General features: G+C 54.3%; 1 protein-coding gene across 2 annotated transcripts in view; it reads right to left on the bottom strand.

Annotated features, from left to right (window-relative positions):
* Wnt7b (Wnt family member 7B) overlaps window positions 1–19,930 on the bottom strand; it is a 42,718-nt gene that overhangs the window by 17,237 nt on the left and 5,551 nt on the right. For both annotated transcript variants that reach the window (XM_051160142.1, XM_051160141.1), the window contains exon 2: window positions 3,126–3,352. In XM_051160142.1, coding sequence (XP_051016099.1) covers window positions 3,126–3,352 — 227 coding nt within the window. The remainder of the gene's footprint in view (window positions 1–3,125; window positions 3,353–19,930) is intronic.

Consider the following 19,930-nt stretch of genomic DNA (forward strand, 5'->3'; position numbering starts at 1 on the left):
CCCATGTCATGCTCGGAAGCATACAAGCACCTGCCAAGGTGTTGGAGGAGTGCAACTTTGCAGAGGGGCTTTATTGTCTTAAGGAGGTTTCCCTTTAACATTTACATTTTAGGACTGGTCCAAGGTCACAGGCAAGGCTTAAAGGGGGGCTGTCCCACCACCCAGAGCATTGCCTCTCTCGGGGACAATCATTAATTGGCCCCGCTTGAAAGGCTGCTCCGAGGAGAGCACCCCGGCTGCCTGCCAGCTCGCAGACGGGCTTCCGGGCATGTTCAGGCATTCAGGAAGCCTCTCAAAGTGGCCAGCTCACAGTACAGCCTGCCTGCTGCTTCTGACTCCCAGCCACTGAGAAAGGAGAAGGAGCCTTCTCATACAGGCAAAAGCCCCTGCGGTTCCTGCCCTTGCTCCATCAGCTCGGCCTGTGGCCAGAGCTTCCCTGCTTGAGTGCAGCAGGAAGCCACAGGAGGCGAAGGCAGGGCAGTAAGACCCAGGCTGGGCTCCAGAAAGCTTGCCCATCCCGGGGCCAGGGAGGGCTAGGGACAGGCACAGGCTGACCCAGCTTGAGGGTGTGGAACCCCCCTTCTCCCCGCCCCCAGGGGAAGGAGGAATAGCTGTAGAGGGGTATAGCAAAGGGGAGAGGCCTCTCCAGTCGAGAAATGAGGCTTAGGCAGACAGAAAAGACAGATGTGGTTGGAGGCTGGTTGGAGGGAGGCAAGGTGAGGGGCTCAGGGCCAAGAAGTTAACCTGACCATAAGGCAGTAGAGAGCTACTGCAAAGATTACATGTTGCTGGGTTTTGTAGTTGGCAATGGCTGTGAAACAGTCTCAGATAGACTAGGTGGGCCAGTGGCTGGCAAAGGTGGGGATGACAGGCCTCTACTACAGCACCGAGGGATCAAACCTGAATGTGTCTACCTGTATAACAGAAAGGAAAGGGTATAGGGTGGCTTCTGTCTGATGCAGTAACCGGGGCTGTGGAAGGCAGGAGGCATTCAAAGCTTCCAGGGGAGGACCAAAGAGAGAAGCAGAAGCCCTGGCTAGTATCAAGGCGTAGAGTAGAGGGATAGAGAGCGGAAAGGACACCAAATGGTCAGGTGGGTCGGGGGAGCTGGGGACAGCGCACTTGAGAAGCCAGATGCCATGCAGAAAAGCCAAGGTGTGTGTGGGTCAGTGAGATTCAACATCAGGTGACAATGAGCTGTCAGTCAGGGTTCTGCGGAAAGAGTCGCCCATGTGTGCCTGGGGATAGGGCATGCCTTACCTGGGGCTAAGCAAAGAGCAGCTATAGACAGAAAAGAACCCAAGTCGATGAGTCAAGACGGAAGCCAGAGAGTGGGGACAAGCAGCAGCATCAAGGCCACTAATGACCTGGACAAGAAGCTATGTGGAGCGGACAGTTAAGAAGCCTGCCAAGGGCTCTGACATGTTCTTGAAGGCAGCATGAAGTGCCAGGTTCTCCTCAGGAGGAGCACCTGAGGCAAGAATGGTTCTCTCAAGAGCAGGGGCCACAAACAAGGGGAAACACAAACTGTTGAGTAGCATCCATGTTAGCGGTCTGGTCCCCAAGGGAGCAAGGGACAGGAGGGGTACACATGGTAGCCCTGACTCAGTGGCCTCCTTCCTGTGGGCAGAGCTGTGCCCTTCCTGGCTGCTGGTGAGCCCAAGGCCATTTCCCAAGGACTATCATTGATGTTCTTTGAAAGGTGACACTGTGAGGTAAGGGGACAACTGTGGGGCCAGCACTGCTCCTGAGAGGAGAGTCTGTAGAGAGTCACTGGGACACTGGCGAGTCTCAAGGCTGTCACATGTCCCTCTCTTTATGTCTTGTGTTCCCAAAGTTCAAGCTCCCACTTCTCTGAAGCTGAAGCTGGTTGCCAGATGAAGTGACAGACTCTGGGTTGACACCCTGAGCAGCTGACCTTGCAATACTTTATAACATCAGTTTCTTCACTATGGGTCTGATACTCACAGATGCCTCCAAACATGGCAGCTGGGGAGTGGGTGGGAAGCCACACAAGGCGGATACCTCTGCCCACTACTGCCCTCCCCACCATCCCCCCCCAGCTGGCACCTGGAGGGAGCAATCTGCACTTGGGTGGCACAGCCCCGGGGAGGGGGCGGTGCCACGCTCCTGGCTGCACTAGGTGCCACCCACAGGCTGCTCACCGCAAAGGGGCCCATGAGAGTTTTCCTCTACACCATCGCCAGCCTTACAGTGTTTGCAGCCCTGTAAAGCCAGCTCTGCCCTGAGTCTTGTGGCAACTGCAGCCCCCTGGAGTACGGGGGGGGACCCCATGCACCTGAAGGCTAGGCAGCCAGCAAGCCTTGCACTATTCCCCTATCTTACCTAGAAGAGGCAGCCAGAGTCACTATCTCTGCCCACATGTAGTCCACAGCATTTGTTGAGGACCTGTGATCTCTGGTGTTGAGCCTTGGACAGGAGCCTACTGGCTCAGAGCTCACACCACAAATAGGGAAACCAAGGCTCAGAGTAGCCCTGAGGGACACAGCCAAGTTCAGATGCATTCAGATGCAGATTCTTTCTGGAAGTTTCCTTTAAGACTCTTTCTAGCCCTAAATAGGGTCCTCCCTGGGCTTTGTTCTTGAACTGTTGTGAACTGGGCACCGTGTGGCTCACACTTCAAGGGCTGGCTTCACCGCACATCCCCAAGGGCTGTGCCATCCACAGCCACCCCACCTGGCATGTTCTAGTTGCTGATCACTGTCCTCAAATGGAAGCCCACCTCTGCTTCGCCCAGATCCACCCCTGCACATGGCATCCTTCTTGCAGGGTCAGAATCATCACATCTGAGCGCCCTACAGCCTCTGTCTGCCAGGATCCCTCAACAAGAAGCAGGTGGCATAGTCTCATAGTCTCCTCTGGGTGAGCTACAGCTCCCATGCCATGTCGAAAGCCTCACACATTCTCCATGCTTCCCAAATGACAGCCACAGAAAGTGGAGCAGGGGCCTAGCTGCCTGAAGCTACAGAGTAGGCCCACCCACCCCACAGTCCAGAGCTAGGACATTCGTCCATACACACAGGCTGTGCGGGCTGTCTGTCCCGGACAAGGGCTGGCTGGTGGGTAACCTGGCCCCCAGCCCACAGGCCCAGAGACACCCTTACCTACTCGGAGCTCTTGTCCGAAGACAGTCTTCTCGCCCAGGGCGGAGCAGTTCCATCGGCCAAATCGGAACTGGTGCTGGCACTCATCAATGCCCATCTGCGCCCCCTCCCCGATCACAATGATGGCATCGGGTCGGCTCTGGCAGATGGCACGCTGCCGTGGGGCCAGGCCAGGAATCTTGTTGCAGATGATGTTGGCTCCTAGGGCCACCACGGATGACAGTGCTCTACAGGGGCAGAGAGAAGGGAGATGTTGAGAACCCCTCAGGCAGCCCACTGTCCCCCACTGACACCAACACCTCCCTCTACTGATCCTTACCAGCTCTGAAAGTGTTAGAACCACAGATCAGTTCACACCTACAGGAGCCCCCCCCCCCCGCCCCTGGTCCCCAGGCCTGAGTCAGACACACAGATCACAGATCAGTGTCCCACTTGGGATCTGACAGTCTTGGCACAGTCTGACCACTGGGAGTCCCTAGCTCCTCCCTCTGAGCTCAGAGGACGTGTCCTCCAGCTCCCAGCTATGTGTCACCTTGACAAGACACTCTGAGCCTATGTTTCACATTCAGGGAATGGGTATTGATGCCTGCTGCCCCCAGCATGCAAGCACAGACACACACCTGAAACAGCCTCCTCATGTTTAGATAAGTGGGTGCACTGGGAGGGGACAGGAGCGGACACGAGGTAAGCACCTACTGTGTGCTGGGCTGGGCCCCCTGAGCCTGTGGTTGCCTTTGCAATGACTCCTGGCAGCTCCCAGGGAGGAAGCTTCTTGCCAAGTTCACTCCGAGCTTGGAGTATTATCAACACAGTTGTTTGTTTTTGTAATGAGGGGAAATTCGCATAACATAGCATTAACCATTTTTAAATGTACAGCTCCCCCCCCCCCCCCCCGTGGCCTTTAGCACACACACAGTATTGTGCAGCCTCCGCCTCTATCAAGTTCCAAGCTTTTTTCAACATCCCAAAAGGAAACCCTGTACCCATGAACAGGCACTCCCAGCCCCTCCTCCCCCAGCCCCTGGCAGCCACTAATCTGCCTCTGTTCCCACGGGGCTGCCGCTCACTCAGACAGTCTGTGGAATCTTACAATACGTATGTTCTTTGGGGCCAGATTCCTTCCACTCAGTGAAATGCTTTCAAAGTTTATCCGAGCCGCAGCATGCACCAGTGCCTCGTTCCTTTTAAAGGCTGAATAATATTCCATTTGCACAGCGGGCCACTCCCCGTGGATGGACACCTGGCCCCGCCTCTCAGCTGTGACCACAAAAATGTGTATGCCTGTCATTGTCTGAGTCCCTGTTTTCAATCTTCCGAGCACCCACTGTTGGGGATGGGTTTCCAGAGTCATCTAGTGACTCTTTGAGTTCCTGAAGTATTGCTAAAAGGTTTGGTACAGACATTGTACTGATCTTTTGGTTCTAGGCAATCAGAGAAGGAGCAGAGAGCCAGTTTCCAGGTTAATACGGCTCCAGCTTGGGCTCAGCTGGTGGAAATCTGGCCTTCCATGTACAAAGCCCTAGGCTTAATACATAGCAACATATAAACTATATTTGGTGGCCAATGCCTGTCATCTCAACACACCAGAAGTGGAGGCAGGAGAACCAGGAGTTCAAGGCCGTTCTCAGCTACTTAAAGTTTGAAGTCAGTCTGGGCTATAGGAGATTCAGCCGCAAAAACAACAGTCTCTGGCTTTAAAACAACAGACTAAGCCAGGTGGGCCAGTGGTGGTGGCAAGCCTTTAATCCCAGCACTTGGGAGACAGAGAGAGGCAGGTGGATCTCTGAGCTTGAGGCCAGCCTGGTCTACAGAATGAATTCCAGGACAGCTAGGGCTACACAGAGAAACCCTTTCTTGAAATAAAACCAATCATGATCATCATCTTCTTCTTTGTCATCTTCGGCATCATCCTAGGTTTGCTTAGCAAGGGCGCATCAGTGAAGAGGACCTGCCAGAGGCCCCCAAAGCCGACAATTAAGCCTGTGGCAGTTCTTTGAGAAGTCTGTGTTTTTCCAGGCCACCATACTCCCCAGGCAGCTGGGCAGTCTCCATGTGGCCTGAGCCCCCAGCATGTGCTGCAGCCTTGTGACACTCAATCTCTGCGGCCTGCCTGCCTGCTCTACCTGCTAATCTGGCCAAGACACCCCCTGGGTCTCCCATGACACAATGGGGTGAACACGCCCCAGGCTGGCGTTGAGGAAGGGCATCTGGGCGGGTGGGGCTGGGAGCGGACTGGAATCTGGGGAATCCAGCCCAAAGTAACTGTAGAATCCTCAGAAACTGAGCTGGGGAAACGAGATGGATGGGAACACTACGGGGCACAACCACCACAGCGAGGCAGTCACTTTCCTACCCAGACCTCAAAGCCTCCCCCTGTTCCTAAGTTCCTCCAATAGGCTTGGAACTCATAGCTCAACTGCCTACCTGGGAGAGCATGCAGACCAACAGACTAAACTGTGGGGACCATAATGGGATGCAGGGTAAACTGGGGGCAGCCAGAAATCATTGCAGTGGCCCCCGGGCCCCTACTCTTCCATCTGTAGACAGCTCCCTCTACCACCCAGATGGGACCCGGTCACTCCCCTGCTCAGAAGTCACCCATAGCTCCCCATTTCCCTTTGCCTAGAAACAGAAGCCTAGGGGACTGGCTCTGAGAACCCCTTCCCTTCTCTCTCCACTGTCCATGTTGACTGTGTCCATAGATGCTTCTGTTGGCCCGCTGTCCCTCCTCTCTGGCTCCATCTGGAAAACTCTACCCTTCCAGGTTCACCCCTTCCAGAAGCCTTGGCATGGAGAAAAGGAGCCCTGAACGTCCATTCTGAGAGTCTAACCTCATCCCTCGGCACCCTGCCGTTACTGTCTTCATGCCATCTCTGAATGGTAGGTGCCCCAAGAGCAGTGCCAAATCCTAGCTGAGTTTGGGGCCCAAGAGTGGCTGTGTAGGGGAAGAGCCCTCTCCGGCTCCCATAGAATGCATCAAGCACACAGGAAAACCCCTGTTGGATGTCAATGATCAGACAGCAACCCAATTGTGTAGAGGATTCCCTGAAGACAGGGGAAAAGCAAGTAGCACGTGCAGTGAGGCGTGACCCGACCCATCCTTCCAGGAACGCAAACCACTGCACACCCCACCAGGACCCCTGTGAGCAAAACTGAGAAGCTGTAAAACACCAAGTGTGGGTGGGGAGGCAGGGGAGCAGAGTCCTCCCTCACCACAGCCACTGTGGGCAGCAGTTTGGCAGAGAGTTAAAAGTCACACACAAAGCTGCCCGGAAATTCCATTTCTTGGCATAGATCCAAGAGAACTGAAGACAGGTGTTGAAACAAAACCTTCTGTACAAATGCTCCCAGCAACACTATTCACAGTAGCCAGAGGATGGAAATAACCCAATTCTCCATCGACGGATGAGTGGCTGAAAACAAAATGTGGTATGTCCACGCCATGGAATATTATTCAGCCATTAAAAAGGAATGAAGCATGCATTCATGGCCCAGTATGAAAAAAGCTCAAAAAGATTATGCCATGAGAAAGAAGGCAGACACAGAATCCCAGATGTCACCTGAGTCCATTTAAAGGTAATGTCCAGAATGGGCAAATCCACTGAGACAGAAGAAAGAAGACATGTGAGGAGGAGAGGACGGTGACTGGCTGACTGTGAAATTCCCATCTGCGTGATGGAGCTATGTAAGCTGACGGCCCTGTGTGCTGTTATGAAAACGTGAAATGGCACCGCTTTGTGCTTTAAGATGGACAGAGCAGTAAATTTCATTTTACGTGCCTTTCAACCACTTTAAATTAAAAAAAAAAAAAAACTCCAATTCACAGGACTCTATACACCTCAGTGTAACAGATCCATCAGAAGTAGGCTTTCACCAAATGCGGGTGTTGGTGCTGCCAAGACAGGAATTCTGTTCCCCTGCAGCCAAGTGGCTGAGGCTACAAGAGACACATGCAAAGTGACCGGGTAAGTCACCAATTTGAAGATGACATCACACTTGTCTTCCTTTGCACTAGAGGGAATCTCCCTGACAGTACTCAACACTCCCCTTTGAGGCTGGCCTAGGTGGGGTCTCCCTTCGCCCCAGCCTTGCAAGGACTCTGCTCTGTAGGGATGTGAGGTGGGGGGGGGGGGCGGGGGGGTAAGAACTCAGAGCGCCTGGGGGGCTTGGGAGGCCTACAGTTCCATTTAGAGCCAGCACTTCACTGTCCGAGCCCAGGGGTGGAGGCTGAGCCGTGCTTTGGGAAAGCAGGAAGAGCTGGTAAGCCCAGAGAGAGGTGGTGGGGTGGGGGATGGGGCCGGAGCGGGGGGGGGGGGAGTGCGGGGGGGGGGTTAGTCCTTCCGCCTTTCTTCTTTTAAAGGATGTATTTATTCATTCATTATTTACTTAGCATTGTGCATGTGTGTGGGTGCGCCACAGTACACGGGTGGAAATCAGGGAGCAACCTGTGAGAGTCAGCTCTCTCTTTTCTCAAACTCAGGTTGTCAGGCTTGGCCAATCCACTGACCCACGATTTCTATGTGCTTTTCTTTTTTTCTTTTATTTATTTCTTTTTGGGGGGAGTGCAGGGTCTTAATCTGTAACCCAAGCTGACCTTGAACTCACTCTATAATCCTGCCTCAACCTCCTTCAGTTGGGATTGTTGGAGAGTAAACTATCCCAATTAGACTAGGACTGTTTGGGTTTTGTTTTGTTGTATTCAAAACCCAATCTAAGTCACTTCCTTGCTGAGAAGCATGCATTCATTCATTCATTCATTCATCTGGGCTTACAGTGTAGAGATCTGGTTGCAGTTCTCTATATACTAACCCTCAGGCACCAATCCTAGATCAGGCTAGACCACGACCAACCCAAGCCTTTGGGACAGGGGAGTGGACTGAAAACAGAGCCTGTGAGCAGGAGAAAGGGTTAAAATTCTAAAATCTAAGTAACTGTGCCAGCAGGAGGCTGGTGGCATGTGGGGCCTTGCCGGGGTTGTTGGCACTAGGATGGGAGCATGCCTGGCACCCTCATCAGGCCACCCTGCAGGTGGGCCCCGGCTCTCATCCCACATTGGGAAAACCCTCGTCCTAGCCAGCAGCTGCCTGTTCAGGTGTCCAAGTGACCAGACCAGGGAGGTCTATGAGCAGAGAAGCCTGGCAGGGGTGTGTGCCTTTGTGGCTGACTTTTTTTTCCGTGGAAAAATTCTGTTCTGGGCTTGTCCCTCAAACTGCTCAGGGGCCCTAGGACATGGGCAAAGTGCCAGGAACAGTGGGCTATGCTGTGAACCTACACATCCTCCTAACCTCTGGCCTGGATCAGGCTCCTAAACAAATCTCAGAGGGGCTGTGGCTATGGACAAGACCTCCTGGCTCACACCAGAGGCCAGCAAAGGCCAAGAGCACCTGAATCTTGTGATACTCAACTCTGGGTTTAGGCTGGGCACTGCAACGGCGGGGTGCGGGGGGGGGGGTGCCGGGACCTCTCTGGATAGAAGATCTTTCTACCTACCAGAAGCTTAAGGGAATGGGTCTCCCTTCATGACGAGAGGCATGAGGAGGGAGTGAAGGCCAGAGGAGAACATCTCAGCCTTGCTGGTACTGCCCAGTGGTACATACCAGGCCTCCCACACACGGCCCTCTAGTGCAGTGGCTAGGGCCACAAATCCTGGTGCTGGCGAGCTCCATGGGTACCCTGAACATGCCTCTTGACGGCTGAGTGGGGAAGGTTCAGGCACATACCCTAACCTCTCTGTGCTTCGGTTTCCTCCTCCTTAAAAGGGGTGTGAAAGCATCCTGGACAAATGACAGAGCTTACAGCAGGAGGCGACTCACGGTGGCACATATACATTTACATCAGAGCTAGCGTGAGGTGACATTTTGTGTGTGAGGGCCAGCTCTAGCCTCCAGGCCTGAGGCTGGGCTCACTCTGGTCCTGCATTCATTGGGCACACATGGTTGCTGCCCTCCTGGCTCCACCCCAACCCCCCCCCCCCCCCCAGAACCAGTAAGGCACTATGCCTACAGTGGGACTCTGAGCCAGTGAGTGCCCACTGCCATCTCCATGCCCTACCCAAGGGGTTTGGTCTCTTCCTCCCTCCAACCTAGCCAACTCTGGGTCTGAGAAACAAAGGAAAATAGTATTAGTGACCCCAACCAGTACAGTATCCAACCACCAGCTGAGCTGTGGGGCTTCAGGCCAGGCCTCACCCTGGGATCTCCTCCAAGTACCCCCCCCCCCCGCCAATCTCCAACATCTTTGGGGAGCACCAGGTCACGTGAAAGCCTGGCGGAAGAGAGTTTGCTATGTCCAGGTCTGAGGTTGTCCTAGCTTTACTTGGTATGGAGGACACTCTTACTTCCTTCAGGAAGTAAGCCCTCCAAAGCCTGCCCTGAGTGGGTAGGAATCTAACCTAAGTCCTTCATGCTGCTAGTGTTTCCAGGGCTTGAGTCAGAGAAAACCTGCTGTGTGTTAGGCTGAGCTCAAGGTCCACATAATGTCCTTATGTGAAAATGTGTGATAAGAATATTATTATTCTAAGCCAGGTGTGGTGGTGCACACCTGTAATCCCAGCATTTGGGGAGGCAGAGGCAGGTGGATCTCTGTGAGTTCGAGGCCAGCCTGGTCTACAAAAAGTCTAGGACAGCCAAAGCCATACAGAGAAACCCTGTCTTGAAAAACAAACAAACAAACAAACAAACAAACAAACAAGAAGTGTTATTCCTCTCCACAGAGGCCCAGAGAGGCTTGGCTGCCTAGGGTTGACAAGCAGACAAGGAGCAGGGACTGCAGCCCACTGTGCCACCCCTCGGTGGGTGAACAAATGGAGGCTCAGACGCACTGAAACACAGCGGAAGAGATCCCTCACAGGACATGTGATCAGTCTCTAGGCTCACATGCCCAGGGAGTGAAACCCAGGCACCTTCAATGTAGTAGCACAGCAGGTTTCCTCTCTTCATCCTGGGTGACAGGTCAGTGAAAATCATGTCAGGTGTCTTGTCCTTTTCCACTTAAATGGCCAGCGAGAGAAGCTGTCATTGCTAGCTGCAGAGGTAGCCAATGGAGTAGTCTCTCCCACCCAGAGGAAGCCCCCAGCTGCCTCAAAATGCACATATGTGTCCTATGGCCACAGAGCCAAGCATCTGCACCCCAATATTCTCTTTAAATCTCTATCCACAAGAGCAAATGGCCCCGAAATAGCACTGGCCTCTGCCAGCTCTTTTCTCTGGCCTGAGCCCTTTGCATGTAGCACCAGGCTGCCCCCAGGCTGCTGGGTTGGGACAAACACATGTGAGAGGAGTCTGCAAAGACTAACACAGGAGCCAAAGACTGTTTCAAACTAGCACTGAGCTCATCCTGGCCTGGAAGCAGATTCAGGGACATGAGCCATCCTCTGAAAAGCAGGTTCCTCTCAAGAAGCCTTTCCCCAGGACAGATCCTTTAGCCCTCTGCTCCCACCACCCTACCTACTCCAGCTCCTGGCCTAGCCGCACCCCTCGCAGAGGGGAGGCAGTCTGCACTGCACCCAGCCTGCCCCACCTCGGGGTGTGCCCCAGCCCTCCCAGCCTCAGATGCAACCTTTTGAACAGCCATCTTTGCTCCGTCCTACCTACCCCTACCCCGTGGCAGCAGGATTATGTCTCTCTCTTCTCCTTCCTGTGCTCTGCCCTAAGATCTGCTCTTCCACTGCGGATATACCTCCTCAGAGGGACTGGCTTTTCCAGCCCACTTGGAGGCCCTGGACTCAGTGTGTGACCCTCAGTCCTATCCAAAGGCCTTTTGCAGTAGGCTCTGCCTCTCGCCTGCTGCAGACTCCTTAGGGTAAGGATTCCCTAACCATTGCTAGGTAACTGACTAGTCCTAAAAATGGCACAGGGTCTCCTGCCCCAGTTCCAGCTCTGGAAGGTGAGGACAGGCTGGCCTAGGCTTCACTCTGGGCCCCCCAGCCTTGGCCCCGGCCAGCTACCCAACAACTCCAGCCCACGCTCCTGGCCCAAGGCGCTTTGTAATTCTTCCTTCTTGGGCATCCTCCGGCAAAATATTTGAAGAATGTTCTAATTATCTATGATCGGCCAGGAAGGCGGGCCTGGGTCCACTCATCCAGGAAGTAACTCAGCAAATCCCCTGGAGGGTGGCGCTGAGCTCTCCCTCGGGTAGGCAGGTGTGTCCAGGACTTTTCCAGTCACTGGGGGCCCCAAGGGCTCTTCCCAGGCACTGGAGCGCAATGGGGGCACTCGGGGTGGGTGGTGGGAGACAGGACTAGACGAACCTCAATGTTCTTGCCAGGTTAGTGGGGATAGAAATGTCTCCACAGTGCAGACTGGCCTGCGCCTCCAGATCACAGTCCCCCCACTCCCCCACTCCCACACACAGACATTAGCTACACTCTGAATTAGGTAAGACTGACCCAAGGAGAGCTCAGCCAGGCCAGAACTGAACACAGCAGGTCCACTTGGCAGGTTGGTGGAACAGAACTGGTTAGAGTGGAACGCCCCTCCCCTTGGGCTACCTGTCCTCCCCTTGGTCCTCCTTTAGACTTCTTCCCTCTGCTGGTAACCTCAACTCAGAAACATGGACAGAGCACAGCACCTCCAGAGCTATGTTTTATTTCCCTCCCTCCCTCCCTCTTTCAGGGTCTCATGTAGCCCAGGCTAATCCCAAAACTACTAAGTAGCCAATATGACGATGAACTGATCCTCCTGCTCAGACCTCAGAGTGCTGGCACTGCAGGTGTCCGTCACCTGGACAGTAAGTACCTGGACCCAGGTGAGGCCCTTGGAGGGTGTGTCAGAGCACCGATCCAGCCTGGCCATCCAACTTGCCCTTTAGTGTGCCCTGACACAGCACCTGCACCCATAGACACAGAGCCAAAGGGGCCACCTAGTTCAGTTCCCTCCTGCTCTACCCATCCCCACAGTGGCTGCTCATGGTGGATCTTGAAGCCTAAATTTACAAAGGGGAAAAGAGACTAAGAGATACCCAGAAGGGCCTAGAGGCACCCAGGAGATGGAGAGGGCTGAGGGTGGGCACCCCTAGGGCTCCCTCCTGATCTGCTTGGGCCTCAGTTTTCCATTTGAATATCAAGGGGCTGAGATGAAAGTCCGGGTACCTAAGGCTAGACCCTAAAGAAGGCCTCTGTGGCTGTGGGGACTAGACTCAGGTTCTGCTCAGTCTCTGACTCCTTCTAACCAACCTGGGCCTCAGTCTACCCATCTGTCCCTAGGGAGATCATTCTGCCCATGGTTGGGTCTCCTAAGGGCAGCCCCTCCTCTCCAATACGGGCCCCACTTGCTCCCATCTTTCCAGGCCACTGCTCCCTTCAGCTGCTCCTGGTATTCCCAAGCAAGAGAGTAGAGATCCTGCTAAAGGCTTTCCCACCCTTCCACATAGCTGGCATTCCAGCCAGGCATCCCAGGACCCCACCCTGAAGAGAAAGAAGGCGGCGGTGTGGGAGAAAGCAGACAGAGAGCAGCAGGCCTGGGTAGGCTGGGGTTGCTGACGATGGAAAAAAAAAATCACAGCCTCAGAGTGACACGTGGAGGCATGGGCGAAGAGTTTAAGTGGGTTAATGGATTCCCTAGGTCCACACAGGGTCACCATAGTTCCACTGACCTCCAACTTTAGAAACTTCAGGACCTCTCCTGGCATGTTGGACCCAACATAACATGCCAAGTCCTGGCCTCAGTGGATTGTGATTTTGCCCTGGGAAGGGTTGTCTGTCCCTCCAGCAGTCAAACAGGACTCCATACTTGACTCAGTGCCTCCACCTCCAGGAAGCCTACCTGACCCTGTTTTGTTCTCACTGCTAGGAAAACCGTGGCACAGGGGCTGAGGTGTCTCTGGCCTTATCCATGGCTTTTCTCTTTACTTCCCACAGTACAGATGGAGGCCGCCACACCCACAGATGCTAGCCCCCTGAGGCTGTGAGGATGACTGAAGCCAAATTGGGGCTGGGATTCCCCCCCCCCCCAGCCTAGCATGTCAGTTACTATACAATCTATGTGATATGGGGTGCCCTGAAGGCATGGCTGGCCATGACACCAACCTGAGACCTAACAACAGAAGAAGGGCAGGTGGGTGTAAAAGGTGGGAGGGAGTTGGCAGGCCTGACTGGCCTACTGCCAGTTTGGGAGTCTAAACACTGGATGGCTAAGCCAGCATTTCCTGGGACACTCTGAGAGTATTCTGAGCTGTGAGTTTGGGTCCCACACACAGAGAACAGCAAGTCACCATCTCTTTACTGACCTAAAGGCAAGGCAGTTCTTAACCCAGAATCAGGTGGGAAAGGGTGTAGCCTACCTGGCCACACAGCACCCAGGGCAGTATGAGCCCCAGCCAGGGGCCAGACCCACTCTTGCCATCTGCTGTCATGGTAGCTGGGGACCTGTCTTAGTCAAAAGCTCCATGGGTACTGCTCCCTGGTCCCTCACCGTTATGGCTCTCTTCATGATCTTGATGGCTTTCCCAGGCAACTGCCTCAGATTGAATGCCCTGGAAAAGGGGCCACTCAATCCCAGTGGGCAGCCTGACCACTTCCCAGAGGAGGCTCAAGAAGGGCAGTGTTTTGTCTAAGGCTGAACAGCAGCTTGATGGTGGTAGAGCCAGGTGGTGGTAATAGAGCCAGGTGCTTTCTCTTTGCCTCCTTGGTACCCTCCTACTGCAGCTGTGGCTCCCCAGTTCCTTCCTGATACAGGAATCCCGACATTGGAAAGGGTCAGTTTTGGGCTTGTAGACCTCACTGCACACCCTGCGCCCGAACTGCTCTGTGAAGGGTCTGGAAAGAATCCCTTGACCCACAAGCTGCCGCCTATGCTGCTTCTGGAGCACGCACGATTATCACACAAAACCAGACCTTCCCCCCCCCCCCCCCCCCGATGCTACAGCTTGAAGGAAAGCTGTCCAGCCCTAGGATCTCCCCCTCTGCAAGAGGACAGAATGGAAGTTTAAGCACTCTTCTTTGTGGCCATATTAAGGGTGTGTCCGTAGGGTTGGTCCCTCATGCCGTGCATCCCTGTCCCAGAGTCCCAGCAGGGTCAGAAGCCGCTAGACTTGTTAGTCTGTGGCTAGCATTCTCTCCACACCAGCCCCAGGGGCTCTCACTGCACAGTGCTATGGCCGTGGTGCATCTCATCCCTTGGCCCAAAGTTCAAAAGGTCACTCAGGGAGGCTGGCATGCTTAACCTGGTGCTCCACCCTGTGGCAGGGCCACCAAAGGGAACATCAGCCCTACTTGGTCCACAGGAATGCCACACCAGCACTTCGGCCCACAGGAGTATATATGGTAGCTTAAATTCAGCCCTCCCCACAGGCCAACCTGGTCTACAGGGACTTAGCCTGTCTCTCAAACACAGACATGATGGAGATAGCAGGGTGGCGAATCTGGCTCCCGGGGAGGATCAGCAGCCCTCGGAAAGTCTCGACCAGAAGTGAATTCACCCCCCCCCCTCCCGCCCCCAGAACACCTGAGCCGCCTCCAGGAAGGTGCTCAGCCTCAGCCTGGCCCTCAGTCCCTGCTTGACCCTGTGCCCCTGAGGCTGGTAGAGATGAGCTTCTCTCGGGCCACCCTACACCAGAAGTCTTTCCTGGTTCACCCTCACAGCGGGTGGTCTGGGTCCCTGCTGTGGGAGTTGCAGGGCTCTGTGTGAACTCGGAGGAAGGTGGGCGGAGGGGGCTGCGATAAATTAAGGGGGTGCGAAGAGTCAACTGAATGCGGTGGGACTAGCTGGAAGGGCTCTAGAGCCTCCCTAGATGGAAACGCAAGCTCTAGAGAAGGCAAGGGTACCCGGAGTCCAGGCAGAGCCACACCGGAGAGCATGTCATCAGGCACAAGCCAGTCACAGTACTACATAAGAGGTCACAAGCTGGCTTGCGGTACCTATCTTCCTCCCTGTTACAGCCAGCCTCACAGCTGCTGGAGCAGAGCCGAGACAGGCAGAGCCATCTCTACATCCTCCAAGAGCATTACATTTCTGTCCCCCAGGGCTAAAGTAAAAGCTAGATCCCCCCCCATAGTTGCCTAGGAAACCTTTGCTCAGGACCTCCTGGTCCACAGACAATTGCAACATAGTGCCCTAGTTAGGTTTTCAAGCCGTATACAATGTAACGAATGTGAGAGAGGTAATAGTGGTGGTTAGAAGCTGGGCTGGACCTCAAAGTCATACAGACGTGAGTTCGAATACAGCCTCAGATGCCATGACCTGACACCTGGGCCTGACCTTCCCACTCTCTCATTCCTACGTAGGAGATGGCTTGGCTTGGCCCCTGTGCCAGCAGCCAGGAAGGAAAGAGACTCAACAGGAGACTCCAGATAGGCTGAGAATGCCAGGCCCACAGGACAGGTCCTTCTGGAAAGGATCCCTGGGGCCCATGTTCCTAGTCTAGAGTCAACAAGACAGTTGGCCAATTCTCATTCTAAAGGTTTTCATTTGAGATAGACCTCAGCACGTGTGCCAGGTTGGCTTTAAACTCTTGATCCTCCTGCCTCAGCCTTGAGTGCTAGGATAAAGCTTTTTTTTTTTTCTTTAAAGACAAGGGTTCTCTGTGTGTAGCCTTGGCTGTCTTGAACTCACTTTGTAGGCCAGGCTGGCCTCGAATTTACAGAGATCATCCTGCCTCTGCCTCCCAGAGTGCTGGGATTAAAGGCATGCGCCACCACCACTCCCAGCTAAAACAAAGGTTTTAAAATCTATTTTACACCCAGTGGCCTCCTGCTGGGGAATAATCTGAAATCTCACCTGTCCTCTTCCTTCCAGTGACCTGACCATAGGTAGCAGTTTCGCTTGGGTTTGGTAGTGGGACTTTGGAGCACAAAGAAGGGTAGATCAGGAAGCTGTATTGGAGAGAGTTCTGGAAGGTGATGGAAGTCCTGAAGTATCAACCGATGTGACTCCCAGGGGAGCCCAACCATGCTCCAGCCCCTGGAGGGCTTCACAACCTATAACTGAGGTACTGTCTAATTTATATGTCAACTTGATACAGGCTAGGGCCATCTAGGAAAAGGGAACCAATAAAGATTGAGAAAATGCCCCTATAAGACTGGTCTGTAGGCAAGTCTGTGGAGTATCTTGATTAAGGATTGACGAAGGAAGACGCATCTCACAGGGAGTGGTGCAACCCCTGGGCTGGTGGTCCTGGGTGCTATAAGAAAGCAGGCTGAGCCGGGTGTGGTGGCGCATGCCTTTAATCCCAGTAGTTGGGGAGGCAGAGGAAGGTGAATCTCTGTGTGAGTTTCAGGCCAGCCTGGTCTACAAAGTGAGTCCAGGACAGCAAAGGCTACACAGAGAAACTCTGTCTTGGGGGGGAGGGGAGGGCAAAAATAAAGAAAGAAGAAAAGAAAAAAAAAAAAAAAGAAAGAAAGAAAGAAAGAAAACAGGCTGAGCAAGCCACAAGGAGCAAGCCAGTAAGCAGCACCCCTCCATAGTCTCTGGTGAGTATAGGTTCTCACTTTGGTTTTCCTCAATGGACTGGTCTGGGATATGCAGCCCAAATAAACCTTTTCCTACCCAAGTTACTTTTAGTTATGTATTTAGCATAGCAATATAAAACCTAACTAAGATAGCTGCCATGGCCATTTAGGAGGCCACTGGCCTCTAGCATCTTCATCTCCCAGTCTCAGCCATGGTTGCAGGTACATCTGCACTAAGTAGCCTCAACCACACACCTAGCTGCCCACAGTGAGTGTGTCCAGAGTGCTGGACTCCCTGGTCCAGCAGAGCCCTTCTTTGGAATTCCTGATCTCAGGCCGTACATCTGCTTGGATGCCTCCAGGGTCTGCCTGGAAGCTCACTGTCTCCCAGACAGCAGCAAGATTGGCCCAAGTTTGGGGGAATCCACACTCAAGGGCAAGGTGACCCTGGGTGGGTATGAGGCTTGGGGGAGGGGCAGGCTGAGCTGGAAGACAAGGAAAGCCAGGGAGCTAAGAGTGCACCTGTACCCACCCCCACCCATCGGCCAGCCTGAGGGGAGGCCCCCAGCCCCACACCAAAGAGGGAGGACAAACAGCCGTTTTGTCCTTGGCCAGCGGGCGGCCTCTATTACACAATGACCCTTTCATCAGGCTCACGGAGCCCTGGGCTGGGGTTTCATCTGACAAGGGAGGGCGCCAGCCTCTTGTCCCCTTGGGAGGGGAGCTGAGCCCTATCCCAGCCGGACTCAGGACTGTGCAAAATGGAGGCATCCAGGAATCCTGCTGTAGCTGTTCCACCTGCCTGGGAGATGGAGAGGTTAGTGGGCTGGCTATAGGCTGCACAGAGGGACCCTGCTCTCCACACTTCCCCCTGACCCTCTGCTGAAGGATGAGCAGCCTGGATCCAAACCATGCCCTGAACCCTGGCTTAAACCCCAGCAGGGCATCCACGTCCACCAGGCCCCACATCCACCTGCTGTGATGTAACCCTGGTCTACCTACCCCACTAGGCCATGCTAAGGCTTGGAGGCCAAGCAGGAGAGGACAAGGCCAGAGAGACAGAGACAGGAAGCATCGTTTCTAGACATCTGGTCACCTGCCTCTTTGCACTTGTGACAGCTGGCTGTGCCACTTCTCCCCTCTGGGATGGGTCACCCCAGAGAGAGAGAGAGAGAGAGAGGGGGGGGGGGAGCCATGAAAAGGCTAGTGCCAGAAGGACAAGATGATGACTTGGAGTCTGGGTGACTTCATCTCTCAGGACCCCAGTATTGTGTCTGCCTCCCCGTGGTGTCATCTGGGTGGATGCGGATGACGTTGTCTCTTGTTCAGGAGTCTCCCTATTGTGATCCTGTTTAGTTCGACCAAAACTCTTTCCTCCTTTAAAATCCCGTGGGGAGTTCTATGAAGGACCCAAAGAACACTCTATTCCCTCCTGGGTGACTGTTTCCTCTGGACCGACCTCCCTCAGAGTCACTAAAGGCCAGTTTCCCATCTTCCCTCCTCCTGCTACCCAAGGAGGGCCACCTGTCTCCTGAATTGTGCCTAGCACCAGGTTTTAAACTGAGCACTGGTCCTGAATCTTCTCCAAGTGTTCCAGGTCACCCTGTGAGGTTCGCATGATGTCAGAGAAGGGAGCTAGAATCAGGATACAGGCACACCGGAAGAGGCGGTGCTAGGATTTGGCATACTTCTTGGTCTCCTGGACTCCAAGGAAACCAGGTTAGGAAGGCTTCCACCCTCTAGCTTCTCCCACAGTCAAAACTCAAAGGGACACACACATAGGGGCTGGGAAGCGTCCATCCCAGAATATGCCTTGCTCCCCTCTCAGCTGGTGAGCCTTACCATACCACCGTGGATTTGGGGTAATTTTTCTGTGGTTCCAGGAGCTCTAGCTGGAAGGTTTCCTGGGAGTTAAGTTATCCTTGGGTGTTCGAGCTCCAACCCTGTTGGGTCAGTATTTTATAAGGTGTTGCACGTTTTCAAACCCAGAGATGCACGGGCCTGGCCAGTCTTCTTTCCCCTATGACTGGTGAGGAGACTAAGGTCCAGACAGGCACCACCCTCCAGGTGACCCACACTGCCCCCCTGAACCATGATGCCACAGGAGTGGCCTGATTCAGCGCCCATCTCACCAAGGGTCATGCCCACAGGGCTTTTAGGATTGTGGTCAGCACCACCAGCAAAGCCACAGCAGGAGCCAGGAAGAGGCCTGGCTGGGCCTAGGGAGGATAGTGGTGAGCACCCTCTGCACCCCCAAGCCAGGTGGTCGGTGAGTAACCATCCTGTCACCCATGACTCACTCGGCTCCCCAGAGCAGGCGGTTACCATGACAGGCTCTACCGGAAGACATGGGGGGGGGTCATCACAGCCAACTACCACATCTAGGACAGGGAGGCCAAGACCGGAAGGACCTGCCCTTACAGTAGCCCAGACTGGTTCTGGCTCCAGGCTTGGGCCAGGCCCTCATACCAGCTGACCCAGCACTACAAACCCTTCTTGTGGTCTCAACCCCCATTTGCCTTCCCTTGGTCCCTCGTGGATTCCCCACTGGACTCCCACTCTGCAACACAGGGGTAGGGGTGATGGGAGCAGCCTCTCACAGCTGGGTCACACTTGGAGTCTGGTACAGGCTCAGAGCCCTTCCAGGCCAGCACACCCATCCAACATGATCAGTGGCAGAGGCCCAGGCATGTGTCTGGGATTCACTGTGTTCGGATATTCACCCAGCGTTGGGAGCTGGGTGAACATCCCAGCTGAAAGGGGCAGGATCAACTGTTGGCCAGTGTCTGTGATCCTAGCAATGGGACCCAGAACTTTCCAGAAGTTTCTGGAAAGTTCTCTGGAACAGAACAAAACAGAGCCTCCACTCAGGGCCCCTCCTTGCTGGGCATATGGAGGGCTGAACCAGCGCATTCTCCCTTCCTGTCATGGCTGAACCAGGCACGATTAGTGATGAAGAAGGGACTTGGTTCCCCTTGCTACCCTCCAGCTACTACCACCCAGGTTGGCCCCAGCACTGGCCTGGACACACTTGAAAAGCTGTTCCCATGAAAGAATTTCAGCCCCCAAAACTGGCAGTATAAGTCAGGAACAATGTGGGCACAGACTGTGGAGGTCACCCCACTAAGCTGGAGTGGGCCCTCCAGGAGGGCCTCAGAGGCACACTGGCTACCAATCTGCCAAAGAGCCCTGCAATTGCTGTGGGGCAAACCACTTTCGCAGTCCTCTCCTTTCAGACCCAACTCCTGGCCTCCACCCCTGGACACCTCCCCAAGGCACACCAAACCTCAGCTGTTAGCCTCCCCAAATGATTTCTCAGAGTGAATGCTGGCTCTTCAGCAAGGCTAAAATGCGTAAAGGGGGAGGCCTCAGGAACTCCAGAACCCCGCAGGAGCCTTGGAGTCCTAGGCCTTGTTGGCAG

This window comes from Acomys russatus, chromosome 17, assembly GCF_903995435.1.
Source record: "Acomys russatus chromosome 17, mAcoRus1.1, whole genome shotgun sequence".
In the NCBI taxonomy this organism is placed as follows: Eukaryota; Metazoa; Chordata; class Mammalia; order Rodentia; family Muridae; genus Acomys; species Acomys russatus.